We start from the raw sequence: 20,091 nt of genomic DNA, 5'->3' as shown, positions 1-20,091 counted from the left end.
CGGCACCGTATGGAAGGGGTTAAAATGTTTGTTCATAATTTCAGCCATTTCTACATCATCTATATATTCATTATTCCCTTGACACAATTTAATTATTTCTTGTTCATCTTTTTGTTTACCATTCATATACCTGTAGAATAGTTTAGGTTGGTCCTTGATTTTTTTTTATTGTCTTTTTCATAGTTTCTCTTTTCTTCCCTGCATATTTTTACATATTCATTTCTTAGTTTGATATATATTTGCCACTTACTAATTTTTTTCCCATCTTTTCCAAGCTTTGTCTCTTCTATCTTTAGCCTCACTGCATTTTTTGTTGTACCAACACTTAATGTACACCCTTTCTTGCTTCTGCTTTGGTATGTATTTGTCTATTCCCTCATTATAAGTTCCTTTTAATATGTTCCATTTCTCTTCCATCTTCTTTGTTTCTTCATTTAAAAAGTTTTTTCAATTTACATTTTGAAAGAATTTTCTGAATTTCTCAAAATCCATTCTGTTGTACATTAATCTTCCTTTTCTATGTTTCTCATTTCTTCTCAGATCAATTTGTTCTTTTAGTTTGAACTCTATTAGTATGTGGTCACTCTTCCCAATTGGTGTTCTGTATTCCATTTTATCCACTGTTTCCAATTGCTTTGGGGTTTCAAGTTTCCAGTTACTGAAACTTAGGCAATATTTTTTATTATTAAAAACGACAACAAAAGAATTAGAATATTAAAAGCTTTTGAAATAAGTTGCAGAAAGTTTCAGAACTTTGACTATATTATACATTATTTGTGGTCTGTTTGGAGCCAGGATGGTGCCTTACAAAAGGATTGGTTTTAGTTATAATAATTAATTGGTTATGTATAAATTGAGCTGCTATAGCAGAGATGTGATATAATATTTCTTTTCTTAGGATATTCTGACCGAGAATGGTGGAGAACTTGTGCTCTCAGATACAAGTTTCACAGCAAGCCGAAGCAGAGCATCAACAGGGAATATTACAAGTTATGTGACTACTGCTCAAGATAGCTCAGCACTTCTGTATCTCTCAAACTTCAGTTAGATAAATCAACTAAATATATGAAATGATTGTTTAAAGGAAAGGCTTAGTCTGACACTAGTTTGATGACTTGAGGAGACAGAGGGGGATCACCAATTAAATGATGTGGCCTTGCTGTGGATGTGATGCATCTTGCTGCATTGCTTCTGACCCAGAGCAGTGGGTGAGATGCAGGGATGACCCATCATCCAGTAGGAGCCAAGGAAAAAGTGAGTGAGGGGTTGTGAATGGGAGTGGAATATGTGGGGATGAAATGAGTGGGAATGGACTTATATCTTTGACTTTGGCTACCTCTTTTGTAAGGGGGAAAAAGCCATTGTATGTCTGAGAAATATGACTGCTGTTAGAAGAATGAAAGTAGTGAGAAGTGTGAAGGAGAGGTATAGAATTGGGATGGGAAAGGAGTTGTTGGTTAGGGTAAAATAGAATGACAAGGTGGTTTGGGCTTATGGAAAGAATGAATGAAAGAAGACTAGCTAAGAGAGTGGAAAGCAGAAGTGAATGCAGTGAGTTGAGATGAAAACCAAGAATGAGATGGATGGATGGGGTGACTGGGATTTTTGATGCATATGGAATGTCTGTTGATTAGAAAAAAATAAAAGACAAGTGAATGGAAGAAGATTTTGAATTGATGAAAATATGACACAACACCAAAGAAATTTTCTAATCTGGCTGGATGAGGGGGACAGTCATCATATGAAGATGTGGTGAGTAAGCTAGATGGCTGTCTTACCCTGCTAAAGAAGAGCTATCACTGCATTGTATGTGACCCAAGCAATGTGGCAGGGAAAGTACCTTCATCCCTGAGGTACTGAAATAGGAGGGATTGTTGAATGCATATTATTTGATTATGTTATGTGTATAAAGTATGTGTGTACAAGACAGCTGATTCACAGCAGGATCTGGCAACCAAAATTGGTTTATCTCCGCTGATTATTATATGATGATCCACACCCTTTTTCATGCATTTGAAAATTCACAGAGTAGACAAGAAGAAATCTCTTTGGACCACATCAATTCCTCATCCCTTCACAATCATTCTCCATTTATACCCATATCTTGCCCTTTCCTTCCTTCCTCAACAACTTTTCTTGCACCCAGTGTCCCTTTCATACTGTCCATCCACCTCATTTTCTTATATTTCCCTCATGTTTACTCCACCCACCACTTTCCATACTTTTGCTTACTCTTTCTCTCCATATATATATATATATATATATATATATATATATATATATATATATATATATATATGTATATATATATATATATATATATATATATATATATATATATATATATATATATATACATATACATATATATATATAAATATGTACAGGTCTCCCTCACTATTCAGTGGTTTGATATCTGATATTTTGTTTATATGATCCTTTTGAATTAATACCACTTGCTCGTTTTTTTTATGTAGGCGCTCGATTATATGATCACCAAACTGTAAACAAACGCACCACAATCGCAGTGCCATCCACTGAAACTTGTTCCTGCTCTTTATTCAGTTGTGTTTACTCCCTCAGCCCATGTATCAGTGTCTGTGTTTTGTGCTACTATTTCACATTCACTGTTGCTTTTATGAGAGTAATACATAACATGGTGGCTTCCAAGCAGCCTGCAACAACTACTACTGGTGAGATAAAGCCCAAAAGACTGAGGAAGAGTTTATTGTTGGGGAAAAAAAATTGAAATTGTTAAGTGCCATGAGGGAGGTGAAGGGGCTAAGTCCATCACCAGAATCATGCAGTTGCCCCAATCAACAAACTGTCTCCACAATAATCAAATGAGGAGGTAGTGTAAAGAAAACTGGTGAAACAGCTTCTACATTAATGGCAAAGATGCTGACAAGGCAGAGGGAACCAATAATGGAGGAAATGGCTTTGGATTGATGACCTGTCTTGCTGCAGCAATTCTCTTATACCTCCCTTGTGACAACAAAAGCCCTCTCAATTTATAATAATGTACATAAGAAAGGATATGAAGTTAAGGATGGGTCAACTTTCAGTGCCAGTAAGGGTTGGTTTGACTGTTTTAAAGCCTGAACAGCCCTACACAACACTCCTCTATCAGCTTCTTGTACTCATTCTCCTTTTCTTTCTCATTTAAGTAGTTCACTTTAAGCACCTCCCTACCTCCCGTCCTTTTCCTCATTCTCCATCTATCCTCCACTCTCAACTTACCTTCCATCAAAAAGTTATCAGATATCCCCCCCCCTCCCTTTAGAACATGTACATCCTTAACTCTTACTACTATTCACCTGGTTACCACTATATAGTCCATTAACCTCTTCACTCCGGGGCACATCGCACGTCTGGCAGCATTAGCTGCCCGACGTGCGATGTTGCGTCATAATAATCGCATTATAGAAAATAAAGTCAGTGCTCAATCGTTCGTTCTCTTTCACCCGTGAATTTTGATAACCATTGAAAATATGATGAAGCCAGTTTAGAAAGAATGGAGGTTACGTAGGTACAACTACAATGAATATAATCAAGACGCCGCCGTCGGCATCATCGCGTACCCACTTGCTCCTCATGACGCCTACGTAGGCGACACCGTATAGAAGTGGTTAACACTCTACTTTCCTTCCATCCACCACCCTATTCCATGTGTACTTATGCTTGACTTTCTTCCTAAACACTGTATTTGCTATCATCAATTCTCTAGATACATCACCATCAACTCTCCACTATGATTTTTTCCTGGAACTCCACACTTCCCAACCACCCCATCTATTGGTTCATTTCCTACCCTAGCATTAAGGTCTCCCAATACCACTACATTGACATTTGTCCCTAAACCCTCTATGTACTCATTTAAATCTATTCAAAAAGTCTCTTTCCTTTACACTCTTCTTACTACCAGGCCCATGTGCACTTAAAAAAACCCATATCTCCCCTCCCAATTTCACCTTCATCCGCATTAACCTTGAAGAAACCTTCCACTCCACCACATGCTTACCTGTTTTTTTTCACTTGCTAGTATAGCCACCCCTTCTCTCTCTTGTCCTCTCTTCACTCCTGAGATCCTTCCAACTACACTCCCAAACTCAGGCTCGCCCCTCCCTCTCAACTTAGTGTCACTCAATGCCAACACATCCATCTTTTTTCTCACAAACATACTGCCTATCTCTTCCCTTTTACTCTCATCTGTACCACATCCACACACATTAAAAGACCTAAACCTTAGGGTACTTGTCGGAAAACTTCTAGGCCCTCTTAATTATGCCTTTTTTTTTTTTTTTTTTTTTTTAAGGTGAGAAAATTAATATTCAGAGAATATGGTACAGGACAGTAACAAGAGTGAGGGGACAGCATAATGGAGGGAAAGTTGCAGTATAATAAAGTATAATTTTTCTGTGAATAGAGATTTCGTCTACCACAGACAAAATGATGTGTGGCTCTGGTCCATAAAGGTGCCCCATACAGACCCTAAATTTTCAGCTGCATGCTACTTAGCAGGTTTTAAACTCACAATAATATGCAGCTAATATTTATATGTGTGTGTATTTATCTAGTTGTATTTTACGGGAAGGGGAGCTATGCTCGTGGTGTCCCATCTCCATATCTCATTTTTGTACACACCACATTTTCATCCAATTTGTTCCATACGTCTATTATCCAGTGGGGAAAGCTGTTCTTTTTCAGGTCTCTTCTATAATTTTTTTTTTTTTTTTTTTTTCCATGTCCTCTTGTATTTCCTCCATCCCATTTTAATAGATCCTCTCTATCAGTAATTTCCATGCCTTTCATGATTCTATAAATAGTTATCAAGTCTCCTCTCCTCTTTGTTTCAATGTCTGTAGCTCAAGTTTTGCCAGCCTCTCCTCATATGGTAATTCTGATAGTGTTGGTGTCAACTTCATTATTGCTCTTTGTATTCTTTCTAGCTTTGTTATACATTTTTTTTGTACTTGGTGACCATGTCATCGATGCATACTCCAATTTTGGTCTTATCAAAGTGACTAGTATTTTCTTCACTATTTCTTTGTCCAGGTATGTAAATGACACATTGATTGATCTTATCAAGTTATAAGTTTCTCCAAACTTTTTTTTTATATGTTTCTCAGGGGACATATTATTCATAATAATGACTCCTAGGTCCTTCTCTTTTTCAATTTTTTTTTATTTCTTCTTCTCCCAATGTATATGATCCCACTATTCTTTTTTTGCTTCTTCCAAATTCCATTATACTACACTTCTTAATGTTGAATTCCATCTCCCATTTCCTACTCCATTCCCATACTTTATTGAGATCACTCTGTAGCGACTCACAATCTTCTTCAGTGTTCACTTTCAATCTTCTTTGGCACTTTTTTAAACATTTTTGCATCGTCTGCAAAGAAGCTCATACAACTTTCAATTCTTTCATCCATATCATTAATATATATAGCAAACATTATTAGGGCCAAAACTGTTCCTTGTGGAACTCCACTAATCACCTCATCCCAATTGGAATGTTTGTCTCTTATCACCACTCATTTTCCTTTCATGCAAGAAGTCTTCCATCCACTTCAGCAGTTTGCCCTGTATTCCTCCTGCAGTTTCTAATTTCTTTAGCAATTTCTTATGTGGCACATTGTCAAAAGTTTTTTTCAGGTCTAGAAAAGCACAGTCAGCCCATCCATCTCTTATATCTATAAGTCTTGAAGAGAAACATATCAAGTTTGAGACACATGATCTTCCTTGTCTAAATCCAAACTACCTTGGATTTAGTACATTGTTTTTTTTCCAAATGCTTTACCCATCTAATTTTGATAATTCTTTCACAAATTTTAGCTACCATACTTGTAAGAGAAACCAGTCTATAGTTTGTAGGGTCTTCCTTGTTTCCCCCCTTTTATATTGGTACTATATTTGCTCTTTTTCAATCTTCTGGAACTTTTCCTTCTTTCAATGAACTGCTTATTAGACTTTGTATTTTGTTTGTTAGTTCATTCCTGCATTCTCTCAAAATCTAGTTTGACATTTCATCTGGACCATGTGATTTTCTAACATTGAGATTACTCAAGTGATTCAAAATTTCATTCCTTGTTACTTCTATCTCTTTACATAGGGGGGACTTTCCCTTCCCACTTTACGTCTCTAAGTTGTATGTTCTCCCTCGTAAACACTGATTTAAAATGCTTGTTCGTAATTTCTGCCATTTCTATATCATCTGTGTATTCTATTCCTCCTTGTCGTAGTTTCACTAATTCTTGTTTGTTTTTCAGTTAGTTGTTTACAAATCTATAAAATATTTTTGGTTGATCTTTACATTTTTCTATGACATCCTTTTCATATTTTCTTTTTTCTTCTCTGCGCACTTGTATGTATTCATTTCTATAATCATTATATGTTTTCCATTTTATATAAAAAAAAAAAAATTCCATACATCATTCTTCCCTTTCTATATTGTTTGTTTTTCCCATGTATTTTTCTTCACTTAATTCCAGTTCAACTAATATGTGGTCACTTTTACTAAGTGGTGTCTTATATTCAATCTTGTCCACTATTTCAGGTTCTGATGTGATTATTAGGACCAGTCTCAGTGGTTCTTCCTCATTTCTATACCTAGTATTCTCCTGTATCCATTGTGTCATTGTATGTTCTATAATCATATCAAGTAGTACATTTCCCCATAGGTCGTCTCCACCCTTCACTGTCATCTCTTCCCAGCAGATTTCTTTACAATTAAAGTCACCCATTATAACTATTCTTCCTTCATCTTCCATTATCTTATTTAGTGTTATCCTTGTGTCTTCTAACATATTCTTGTGTTCTCTCTCTTCCCACAAAGCTGTTTTAGGAGGAACATAATTTACCACAAACTTCCTGCTCTTCCCATCCCTGCCCTCAACTTCCATCATAATCATCTCCACTCTACTCTTTCCATATGTAACATTTCTCACATTTATATCCTTAGTCAGGAACATAACCCCACCACCTTGTTTTACTTCTCTGTTTCTAATCCAATAGTTATATACACCATGCCCTACACTGTTGGGTGGTAATGGACCTTTCAATTTTGTCTCCACAACTCCCATTATGTCAGTTTTTTTTTTTTTTTTTTACTTCAGGTAATCATTCGGTTCATTCAAGCCTGTTATTAAGTCATCTATATTTGTGAAGGGCACTTTTAATTTTCTGTTACCTCCATCCTGTTTTGTTTCCCCCGTTTTTCTCTCCTATGAACCATTTCTTCACTTTCATATCCACTATCCAATAAAATTTCTCTTTGACTCTTCTGTTCTCTTTTTTTTTTTTTTTAGTTTTGATTCTTTTTGTTTTCTCTTCCTCTCTTTCCTCTTTATTCATCCTTTTATCCATACCTGTTTATACTGGTCACTTTCTGCTAGTTTCCCTGTTTTTGATAAGACATTCTCTGCTGTCATTTGTGACCTGAATTTAACCTTAATTGGTCTGGTCTTGTGTATGCATTTCCCTAGTCTATATATTTCTTCAATTTCTTTCCCTATTTCCTGTTCACCTTCTTGAAATATTTTTAATACCTTGTTTACTTTTTCTCATCTCTTAGAAACTCTTGTAGTTCTGTTTGGATTATGCTTCTCCATTCCTAATATAATTATACATTTCTTTTTATCTGATAAGTCTCTTACTATATTCTCCTCTCTCATCTATTTGATAACTGTATCCTGAGTGTGTTCCCTCATCTGTTGTTTCACTATATCTCTAAATTCAATTTTGTTATTTCCTTGTACTTTTTTCCAACCTCTTACCTCTTTTGTTATGGACTCTTTATTTTATTTATTATTCCTCTTTAATTCCTCATTCTCATCCTTTACTTCTCTTATCTGTCTTTTTAATTCTATATTGCCCTGGCTGTTCAACTTATACATAGATGGGGTGGTGTGAGAGGTAAATGCAAGGGTGGTGGATCAGGGATTGGAGATGGTCAAAGAAAATGGAGAAAAGTGGGAGGTGAGCCAGCTTTTGTTTGCAGACGACACTGTGCTTGTAGTAGGATCAGAGGAGGGATTGAAGTTAGTGACAGAGTTTGGGAGAGTGTGTGAAAGAAGGAAGTTGAAGATAAATGTGGGTAAAAGTAAGGTGATGAGATGTACAAGGGGTGAAAGTGGCAGCAGACTAGAAGTGAGCATTAAGGGTGAGAGACTGGAGGAAATGGATAGTTTTAGATACTTGGGTGCGAATGTGGCATGAAAGGGAGGAGTGGAGGTGAAGGTAGAATGTAGATTGAGAGAAGCGAGTAAGTGCCTTCATGGATTCAAAAGTGTAATGAGATATAGACATTTGGGAATGGAAGCTAAGAGGAGATTGTATGAAGGAGTGATTGTGCCGACAGCACTGTATGGGGCAGAAATATGGAATATAAGAGAGGAAGAGAGGAGTTTTAATGCGTTTGAGATGAGGTGTCTGAGAAGTATGATAGGGGTTACTAGGCTGGATAGAGTGAGAAATGAGAAAGTGAGGAGAACAGGGGTGGTAAGGGAGTTGGGAGATAGGGTGGATGAAAGACTATTGGGATGGTTTGGACACATGGAAAGAATGAGTGAAGAAAGACTAGTAAAAGAGGTATGGGAGGCAGATGTGGAAGGAGTGAACATGAGGGGGCAACCTAGGATGAGATGGATGGATGGGGTAAAACAGACTTTGGGGAAGAGAGGAATGTCTGTTGAGGAAGGACGGGAGAGGACAGAAGACAGGGGTGAATGGAAAATGTTTGTATATGGATGAGGTTGTGATGCATGAGGTGGGATGAGTGTGGGATAGGGGGTGAGGTAGTATGTGTGAGAAAAAATTGACGCAGGCCAAAGGGATTTCTTCCCATCTTTTCTGCATGGGACAGTGAGGGGGTCACCAATTTAATGAAGTGGCCTTGCTGTGGATGTGCTGTGTCTTGCGACACTGCTTCTGACCCAGGGCAGTGGAAAAAATGCAGGGATGATCTGTCATCAAGGAGGTACTAAAATAAGAGGGAGGATGGAGGGGAGTGGAGTGTATTGGGGATGGAATGGGTGGGAATCGTTTTTATGTCTTTGTTTTTTGGCTACCTCCCTTGTAAGGGGGGAAAAAGCCTTGGTATATGTATGTATGTATGTATTTCTTTAGTTAGGTTTTGATTCTCCTTTAGTTCTTCCAATTTATCAACTCTTTGTGTAATTATTGCGAGTTGGCTAAACCTAATCTTCCATGATTCATTCATTTTTGTTAGTTTTTCTTCTAGACTTGCTAATCAGGGGAGGTTGTCATCTCCTCCCACATTAAATCCATAGAAATATTTATCTTCACTTCCCACTTAGTTGCTCTTATCTATATTCCTACTTTTAACAGCATTGCATGATCGACATCATCTGTGTCGTTTGCACATCGTTTACTCACTCCCCTTCTGGTGTTTGGGGTGTGTTCATCCCCATCCTCATTTCCTTCCATTTTCTACAATAATGCCTCCTCTTCACCTTTTTTTCACCTGCCTACTACACCACAAGCTTTCCCCTTCCCTAATAATATAACACAGGTACTCCCTGGTCGCTGAAATCCACTTTTTTTTTCTGGAGTTCCAATCTTTGCTATCAGTCCGACGATGTGTGTGTGTGTGTGTGTGTGTATATATATATATATATATATATATATATATATATATACATATATATATATGCACACATACACACAGTACTCATGAAAATTATGCTGTACCTACCCCTTGCATCTACATATTTTTGACAAAAATAAGAAGGCATTTTCTGAGGTGAAGTTATGTAGATAGAATGTATCTGGCAAGCCTCTGCTCTCATGCTGGGCCAACAGAGTGGGATGTGAGGGAGAACCCAACCAGTTGCTCCCACATTGATATGGTAGAGCATTTACAGGTAACCCCTCTCTTCAGGACCTTGCCTTTTTTCACACTGGTTTTCTTCATTTCCCTAGAGTCGTATCATTACTGTGCCCTCTACAAAGGAATTAGCTAAAGATATAATTGTCTGAAGCATTGGACTAAAAAAGGGAAGCCATGGAATTAAAGAAATCAGTGAAATGTTGAAGGTGGCCAAGTCCAAATCAAAAGATACATGGTGTGATTTTGGGAGAAAGGATGGCTGGAGATACTATCACAGAAACCTAGGGTAGGGCATCCTAAGAAGACTTCTGCAAGGGTTTTTTAACATAATAAAGCATACTTTAGAGTCAAATCTACTGACAAAAGCAAAATATCTGAAGAAGTCATCTTAGGACCCCCTGTACCAGGTTACAGGAATGGTATTTCCAGTCATCCTCCCAAAATCACACCATGAATCTCTTGAATTTGGACTTAGCCACCTTCAACATTTCACTGATTTCTTTAGGTCAGTGGCCTGTTTTCTTTAGTCCAATGATTTTGGCAATTATATATTTAGTTAATTCTTGTAGGGTCCATGGTAATGATACAAATCCCTGAGAAATAAAGGAAATCAGTGTAAAAAAAGGCAAAGTCCCAAAGAGAGAGGTTATCTGTAAATGCTCTTCCCACAGCAGGGTGAGAGTGACTGGCTGGGTTCTCCCTCATGCTCTATTAGCCCAGTGTAGCAGCAGGGGGTTACCAGATACATTCTATCTACATAATTTCACTTCAGAAAATATCTTCTGCAAGAGGTAGGCACCACATAATTTTGACAAGTACTGTATATGTGTATGTATTTATGTACTGTAGTTGTATTCTGTGGGAAGAGGAGCTATACTCGTGGTGTCCCATCTTTGTATCTTGCAACATTTAGTTTACTCTTAAAATCATGTATGGTGTTTGCACATAGTATTGTTTCATCCAATTTGTTCCAGACATCCACCACTCTGTGTGGATTTTTTTTTTTTTTTCAGATCTATAACTGTCCTTTTTCAGTTTATTTTTGTGTCCCTGTGTTTTTCTTCTATCACAATTTAATAAGCCTTCTATCAAGGACTTCCATGCCTTTCATAATTTTATAAATTGTGTGTATTTACCTAGTTGTATTTACCTAGTTGTATTTTACGGGAAGGGGAGCTATGCTCGTGGGGTCCCGTCTTCATATCTCATTTTATCTAAACTATTTTTAAATTCATGTATTGTTTTTGCACACACCACTTTCTCATCTAACTTGTTCCAACTGTCTATTACTCTGTAAGGAAAGCTGTTCTTTTTCAAATCTCTTCTATAGCTGTCTTTTTTTATTTTCTTTCCGTGTCCTCATGTATTTCTGTCATCCCATTTTATCAGATTCTCTCTATCAGTAATTTCTATGCCTTTCATGATTCTGTAAATAGCTATCAAATCTCCTCTCTCTCTTCTTTGCTCTAGTGTCTGTAGTTCAAGTTTTTCTAGTCTCTCTTCATATGATAGTTTTGAGAGTGTTGGTGCCAATTTTGTAATTGCTCTTTGTATTCTTTCAAGTTTTTTTATACATTTTTTTGTACTTGGTGACCATATCGTTGCTGCATATTCCAATCTTGGTCTTATCAGGGTGATTAGGATTTTCTTCACCATTTCTTCATCCAGGTATGTAAATGCAACTTTGATTGTTCTTATTAAATTATAAGTTTCTCCAAAAATCTTATTTATATGTTTCTCAGGTGACATATTATTCATAACAATGACTCCCAGGTCCTTCTCATTTTCTACTTTTTTTATTCCTTCTTCTCCCAATTTATATGCTCCTGTTATTCTGTTTTTGCTTTTTCCAAATTCCATTATACTACACTTTTTTGTATTGAACTCCATCTCCCACTTCCTACTCCATTCTTGTACTTTATTTAGATCTCTCTGTAGTGATTCACAATCTTCTTCAGTTTTCACTCTTTTTAGTAGTTTTGCATCATCTGCAAAGAAGCTCATATAGCTTTCAATTCCTTCATCCATATCATTAATATATATAGCAAACATTATTGGGGCCAGAACTGTTCCCTGCGGAACACCGCTTATTACTTCATCCCATTTTGAGTGCTGGTTTCTTATCACTACTCTCATTTTTCTTTCTTGCAAAAAGTCCTCCATCCAATTTAGTAGTTTGCCCTGTATTCCTCCTTCAGTTTCTAATTTCTTAAGCAACTTCTTATGTGGTACTTTGTCAAAAGCTTTCTTTAGATCTAAAAATGCACAGTCTGCCCATCCATCTCTTTCTTGTATTATATCTATTAGCCTTGAATAGAAACATATTAAATTGGTGACGCATGATCGTCCTTGTCTGAATCCAAATTGCCTTGGATTTAACACTTTGTTTTTTTCTAAATATTTTACCCATCTACTTTTGATAATTCTTTCACAAATTTTTGCTATTGTACTTGTTAGAGAGACTGGTCTATAGTTGGTAGGTTCTTCTTTATTTCCTCCTTTATATATAGGTACTATATTTGCTTTTTTCCAATCTTCTGGAACTTTTCCTTCTTTCAAGGAACTATTTAGTATGCTATGTATTTTGTCTGCCAGTTCATTCCTGCATTCTTTCAGTATCCAGTTTGCTATTTCATCTGGTCCATGCGATTTTCTGACATCAAGATTACTCAAGTGTGTTAATATTTCATTCTTTGTTACTTCTATTTCTTCCATAGGGGGGACTTTCTCTTTCCATTCGTTCTCTTCAGGTTGTATGTTCTCCCTTGTAAACACTGATTTAAAATGTTTGCTCATAATTTCCGCTATTTCCATTTCCTCAGTGTATTCAACTCCCTCCTGTATTAATTTCTCCAAGTCCCCCCCACCCTCTTTAAATCCCTGGAAAATATTCTCATCACTTTCTACTGTATTGCTCTTATCTATACTTCTAATCTTTACATTTTTATTAGACATTTCATCGTCGTCGGGGGGCCGTTTGTTTACCTTTCGCCTGTCTGCCTGGGCCAAGTCTACTCCTTCCTCATTTCCTTCCATTTCCCTCAGTAATCCCTCCCCTTTTCCTCTTTCCCTACTTTCCTACTACCTCACGAGCAATTTCCCCCCCCCACCCTGTAAATACAATAGGCACTTCTCTTTGCGTTGGGATCCACAAAACTGCAATTTTCTTCAGAACGTCTTCTAAGCCGTCCATTCGTTGAAGTGTGTGTGTATATGTATGTATGTATATATATATGTGTGTGTGTGTACATTTCAAGGAGGGAGTCACAAGGTGTGCAAAGATGGTGTGTGGAACAAGGAGAACTAGAGGAGGTAGAAGGAAGGGTAGTGAGTGATGGGATGATGAAGCAAAGAAGGATGTAGAAGAGAAGAATCAAGCATTCACAGATTGGTTGCAAAATAGGATGAGAGAATCATATGAGAGGTACGAAGAAAAAAGAAGTAAAGCATAAGATAATAGAAGCAAAAAGGAGAGCAGATGTGAAATGGGGTAAGGGTATGACAAATTTTTGAAAGTAATAAAAGGTGCTTTAGAAGGAAATTAAGAAAGGAAGGGGAGGTAAATCAAGTAGAAAAGAAAAAGTAAAAGGTGCAGATGGAGAGATGATAATTAATGGAAGAGATGGCAATAAGAGGAAGATGGGCAGAGTATTTTAGGGAGTTACTAAATATAAAGGAAAGGGAGGGAAAGGTAGTTCTAGTGGGAATCGCTAAGAAAATGACAGTGATGAATGAGGAAAATGGAAGAGAAATCAGGAAAGATGAGGTGAAAGTAGTTATTCAAATGATGAGAGCAGTCAAGGCACCTGGGTTAGATGGGTGTAATGCAGGGGTCTAAAAAAGGGAGGTACAGTAATGGTGTTTAATATTTGTCTAAAAGAGGGTAGAGTGCCAGAGGACTGGAGGAGGAAAAGGGGACAAGTGTGAGTAGTAGTTTCAGAGGAATCAGTTTGTTAAGTGTAGTTGGGAAGTCTTATGAGAGGGTTTTGATTGAAAGGATTAGGAGAGGAACAGAGGGAGTATTTGGTGAAGAACAAGGTGGGTTACAAGTAGGGGTGGTGTGGATCAGATTTTTGTGGTAAGGCAGATATGTGAGAAAGTGTTAGGAAAAGATAAGGATGTTTTTTTTGGCCTTTAGGGATTTGGAAAAGGCATGTGACAGGATAGACTGGAAGGCACTGTGAGAGGAATTGCAGATATATGAGAGAAGGAAAGCTGTTAAGAGCAGTCAAGAGTTTTTACTAGAGTAATAGAGCCTGTGTTAGAATTAGAAATAGAGAGAGTGGTTTGAGGTAAAGGTGGGACTTTGCCAGGGATGTGTTATGTCACCATAGCTGTTCAATTTATACATGGATGGGGTGGTGTGAGAGGTAAACACAAAGGTAATGAGTCAGGAATTGCAAATGGTTAAAGAAAATGGAGAAAATGAGAGATAAGTTAGTTTGCTGACGACACTGTGCTTGTGGCAGGATCAGAGAAGGGGTTAAGGAAGTTACTGACAGAGTTTGGGAAGGTGTGCAAAAGAAGGAAGTTCAAAATAAATGTGAGTAAAAGTAAGGTGATGAGGTGTACAAGGGGAGAATGTGGCAGCAAAATGGAAGTGAGTATTAAGGGAGAGAGGCTGGAGGAAATAGGTAGCTTTAGATACTTGGGCGTGAATATGGTGGGAAAAGGAGTGGAGGTGGAATGTAGGTTGAGAGAAGCAAGTAAATACCTTTGGGGATTAAAAAGTGTGATGAGAAATAGACATTTGGGAATGGATGCTAAGAGGAGATTGTGTGAAGTCATGATAGTGCCAACAATACTCTATGGGGCAGAAACAGGGAATGTAAGTGAGGAAGAGTTTAAATGTGTTTGAGATGAAATGCCTGTGAAGTATGGTAAGGGTTACTAGGCTGGGTAGAGTGAGAAATGAGGTGAGGAGAGTGGGGGTGGAAAGGGAACTGGGAGATAGGGTTAATGAAAGAGTATTGGGATAGTTTGGACACATGGAAAGAATGAGTGAAGAAAGAATAGTTAAAGAGGTGTGGAAGCCAGAGGTGGAAGGAGTGAACATGAGGGGGTGACCAAGGATGAGATGGATGGATAGGGTAAAAGGGGCATGGGGAAGAAGTGGAATATCTGTTGAGGAAGGAAGGGAGAAGACAGAAGATGGTGAGTGGAGAATGGTTGTGTATGGGTGATACTGTGATGCATGTAAGGGAGTGGGTGGGGAATGGTTGAGTAAGGGAGTATGTGTGAATGATATTTTGATGCAGCCCAAAGGGATTTGTCCCCATCTTCTCTTTTTCTGCATGAGTGGAAGGAGAGGGGTTGCCAATTAAATGAAGTAGCTTTGCTGTGGATGTGCTGTGTCGTGCTACATTGTTACTAATCCAGGGCAGTGGGTGAGATGCAGGGATGACTCGTCATCCAGGAGGAACCAGAATATAAGGGAGGGAGGGGTGGTGAATGGGAGTGGAGTATGTGGGGATGGAATGGGGGGGGAGTGGATTTTATGCATTTGTTTTTAGCTACCTTCATTGTAAGGGGGAAAAAGCCACTGGTATATGTATATATATAAATGTATCTATATATGTGTATGTATGTATGTATAAATATATATACATATATATGTGTGTGTATGTATATATATATTTGTATGTGTGTGTGTGTATGTATATATACGTACATACATGATATACCAAAGGCTTTTTCCCCTTTACAAGGGAGTTAGCCAGAAAAAAGGCACGAAATCCACTCCCACCCATTCCATCCCCACATACTCCACTCCCATCCATCCCTCTTATCTTGGCTCCTCTTGTATGATGGGTCATCCCTGCATCTCGCCCACTGCCCTGGGTCAGAAGCTGTGTTGTAAGACACAACACATCCACAGCAAGGTTGCTTCATTAAATTGGTGACTTCCCCTTTCCATCCTCTCATGGAGAAATGGAGAAGACAAGGAGAAATCCCTTTGAGCTGTGTCAATTTATTTTTCACACATACTACCTCATCCCCATCCCCCACCTACTTCCTTACATGCATCACAGCATCATCCATACACAACCATTCTCCATTCACCCCTATCATCTGTCTTCTCCCATCCTTCCTCAACAGACATTGCCCTCTTTCCCAATGCCCCTTTTACCCCATCCATCCATCTCATCCTTGGTCACCCCCTCATGTTCACTCCTGCTTTCCACACCTCTTTTACTAATCTTTCTTCACTCATTCTTTCCTTGTGTCCAAACCATCCCAATACTTTTTCATCAATTCTATCTCCCAACTCCCTTTCCACCCCTGTTCTCCTCCTCACCATATTTCTCACTCTATCCAGCCTAGTAACCCCTATCATACTTCTCAGGCACCTCATCTCAAACACATTCAAACTCCCTCCTCTCTTCCTCTCTTATGTTCCATGTTTTTGCCCCATACATTGCTGTTGGCACAATCACTCCTTAATACAATCTCTTAGCATCCATTCCCAAATATATATTTCTTATTACACTTTTTAATCCTCCAAGACATTTACTTGCTTCTCTCAGTCTACATTCTACTTCTACATCAACTCCTCCCTTTCCCAGCACATTCGCATCCAAGTATCTAAAACTATTCACTTTCTCCAGTCTTTCTTCCTTAATACTCACTCCCAGCCTGCTGCCACTTTCTAACCTTGTACATATCACCTCATTTTTACTCACATTTATCTTCAATTTCCTTCTTTCCCACACCTCAAATCCTGTCATTAACTTCCTCAATCCCTCCTCAGTGCAATGTAGTCAGCAAACAACAACTGGCTTATCTCCCAACTATCTCCATTTTCTTTAACCAAATCCCTGGCCCATTACTCTTTCATTTACCTCTTGCACCACACCATCCATGTATAAATTGAACAGCCAAGGCAACATAACACATCCCTGGCAAAGTTCTGCCTTTACCTCAAACCACTCACTCTCTCCATTTCTGATTCTAAGACAAGCTCTTCTACTCTTGTAAAAACTCTTGACTGCTCTTAAAAGTTTCCTTCCTATCCCATATATCTGCGATACCTCCCACAGTGCCTTACAGTCTACCCTGTCATAAGCCTTTTCCAAATCCATAAAGGCCCAAAAAACATCCTTACCTTTTCCTAAAGCTTTCTCACATATGTCTTAACACAAAAATCAGATCCACACAATCCCTACCTGTCCTAAACCCACACTGTTCCTCTCCTAATCCTCTCAATCAAGAATATACATACATATATATATATATAGTATATATATGTGTGCATATCTATATATATATATATATATATATATATATATATATATGTATATATATATACATATATGTATGTGTGTGTGTATACATATATATATGAAATATCATAGAGCTTTTAAGCAATAACCTACCAGAACAGGCAGCAATTGTACATCAAGAATGGGCATATATATGTCATGGTTGCAGCAATTCACAGATTTATATGTTTATATGGCTTTCAATGTTGCAATTGCAAGGAAGTATGTTTTTAATGCAATTAAGACTGAAGTGAAATGTTTGCAAGCCAATATGAATTTGTATACTTGTATATGAAAAATATTTATTTAAGAAAAAGGATTACATAAAATTGTACATTTTGAGAACAGAATACTCATTTTGCATGAGTTGGAATGTTATTTTACCTCCTTTGTGTTAAAGTAATTTTAGTTGCTTTATTAAAAAGTTCATTATTAGGTTGTGAAAAGGATCATTTTGGATATTATTTTGAAACTGTTTTGAAAATCATGACTTCCTATATCATCATCAATAGAATTAGGATTGTAGATTTAATATAAAAGTTTAGTGTTTTGCACAGTAAGATAAAGTAAAATCAAATAATTCTCTTAAATAAAGATTATACTGGTATATCCAAACTTCAGTAACAGTATTTAGATCACCTTGAGAAGATTGAAACATGTTTTCTATATCTTTCAAGAATGATGGAGATCATGGAAGGGTAAGTTTATTATTGGTGCCAACATGTTAGCAATTTTTGTTTTGTACTCTGCTTAGTTTTAGGGTAGGGTAAGTAAACAGAACCTTGTATTCATATACACTCCAGCAGCGGTTGAAGTAAGACAAGCTCTGAAGAACCAAGCAGCGCTTCGCCAACGAACGAATTTGGAATTAACCCTACCTATTTGTTTACAAAAATGAGAAGGGAGAAATATACGAGTATATACGACCGAAAATGTAACCTCTCTTTTTTTTTTTTTTTTTTTTTTTTTTTTTTTTTTTTTTCTTTTTTTTTTTATGGCCAGTTACTTAAAAAAAATGGAAGGAAAAATGGAAATCCAAAGGACAAAAAAAACAAGGAAAAGATGCCTAGACGTAAGTAGGGTCAAATCACCATTTGAGGTAATCCCAAAAAGGATGTGCCTGAATGAAACACCGAAGATGTACCAAAGGTTTGAAAAAAAATTATTTTCTGGTTTTGACAGAGACAGTGGAATTATGTATAGTGGGATAGAAATTGAAAGATAACCCAGGTTTAAAAATATAATGAGAAATAGGCAAATCAACAACTTGTTAGATGAACTAGTTGAACTCGAAAGTGAATGTAAAATTATATACAAAGAGGTAGCCCTATTAAGAAGGGCCAATGAAGAAAATTACAGGGAAATAGATGAGTTGAAAAAGGAACTAAATAGGATAAAGGAAGAAAATGAAAGATTGAAAAATGAAGATATAGGAATGAGGCATTAAAGAAAGAGATGAAGGATCAAATGCAGGCAATGACTGAGAATGTGGAAGAAAAGATAAAAGAAAATTACTTCCAAGAAATAAAGAAACAGTGGAAAGTAGGACAGGAAAGTAAAAAATTATCTTTTAAAGAAATAATGGAGCAACAGGTCAAGGAAAATAAGGGAACAGTAATCCAAGTAATTTAGAGAAAGGTAATTTGGTCAAGGACACAGTGGATAAAAAATTATGCATTGTAATCTATTGTATTAAAGAGAAGCATGATGTTCCTAGATATCAGAGAGAAAAAGAGATTGCTAAAGAAATTCTGAAAGATTCAAGAGGTAGGACAAAGTATAAAGAAATTGAAGAGATATATAGAATAGGAAGATAGTCAAAACAAAAACAATATAGACCACTAAAAGTAAAACTTAGGTCACAAATGATTGCGAAGGAAGAACTATCTACTGTTGAATGACATAACTAGCAAATAATACATACATACATATACCAAGGCTTTTTCCCCCTTACAAGGGGGGTAGCCAAAAAGAAAAAGGCATAAAATCATTCCCACCCATTCCATCCCTGAATACACTCCACACCCCTCCACCCTCCCTCTTATCTGAGCACCTGAATGACGGGTCATCCCTGCACCTTGTCCACTGCCCTGGGTCAGAAGCAGTGTCGCAAGACACAGCACATCCACAGCAAGGCCGCTTCATTAAATCGGCGACCCCCCCTCTCCGTCCCCCCATTGCATAAAATGAGAGGATGGGGAGAAATCCCTTTGGGCTGCGTCAAATTTTGCTCACACATACTACCTCACCCCCCCCATCCACCCGCCCATTCCACCTCATGCTATCACAACATCATCCATATACAACCATTCTCCATTCACCCCTGTCTTCTGTCCTCTCCTGTCCTTCCTCAACAGACATTCCCCTCTTCCCCAAAGCCCCCTTTACCCCATCCATCCACCTCATCCTAGGACATCCCCTCATGTTCACTCCCTCCACATCTGCCTTCCACACCTCTTTTACTAGTCTTTCTTCACTCATTCTTTCCATGTGTCCAAACCATCCTAATACTCCTTCATCAACCCTATCTCCCAGCTCCTTTTCCACCCCTGTTCTCCTCCTCACCTCATTTCTCACTCTAGCCTAGTAACCCCCATCATACTTCTCAGACACCTCATCTCAAACACATTCAAACTCCTTCTCTCTTCTCTTATGTTCCATGTTTCTGCCCCATACAGTGCTGTTGGCACAATCACTCCTTCATACAGTCTCCTCTTAGCATCCATTCCCAAATGTCTATTCCTCATTACACTCTTTAATCCACCAAGGCATTTACTCGCTTCTCTCAATCTACATTCTACCTCCACTTTCACTCCACCTTTCCCTGCCACATTTGCACCCAAGTATCTAAAACTATCCACTTCCTCCAGTTGCTCTCCCTTAATGCTCACTTCCAGTCTACTGCCATTTTCACCCCTTGTACATCTCATCACCTTACATTTACCCACATTTATCTTTAGCTTTCTTCTATCACAT

At 37.7% G+C, this 20,091-nt stretch overlaps 1 protein-coding gene across 4 annotated transcripts in view; it reads left to right on the top strand.

Moving 5' to 3' along the window:
• The window catches only part of LOC143041515 (uncharacterized), an 85,947-nt gene extending 83,696 nt beyond the window's left edge, over positions 1–2,251 (top strand). For 2 of the 4 annotated variants that reach the window (XM_076213481.1, XM_076213482.1), the window contains one exon: positions 899–2,251. In XM_076213481.1, the coding sequence (XP_076069596.1) occupies positions 899–1,048 (150 nt within the window). In that variant the 3' untranslated portion in view covers positions 1,049–2,251. The remainder of the gene's footprint in view (positions 1–898) is intronic. The other 2 variants (XM_076213479.1, XM_076213480.1) reach the window with 1 other exon arrangement.
• The last annotated feature ends 17,840 nt before the right edge of the window (positions 2,252–20,091 follow it).

Source organism: Oratosquilla oratoria, chromosome 31, assembly GCF_046742065.1.
Source record: "Oratosquilla oratoria isolate Oo_2021 chromosome 31, ASM4674206v1, whole genome shotgun sequence".
Lineage (NCBI taxonomy): Eukaryota > Metazoa > Arthropoda > Malacostraca > Stomatopoda > Squillidae > Oratosquilla > Oratosquilla oratoria.
The sequence above is the reverse complement of the archived record's forward strand: the minus strand, read 5'-3'. Positions and strand labels throughout refer to the sequence as shown.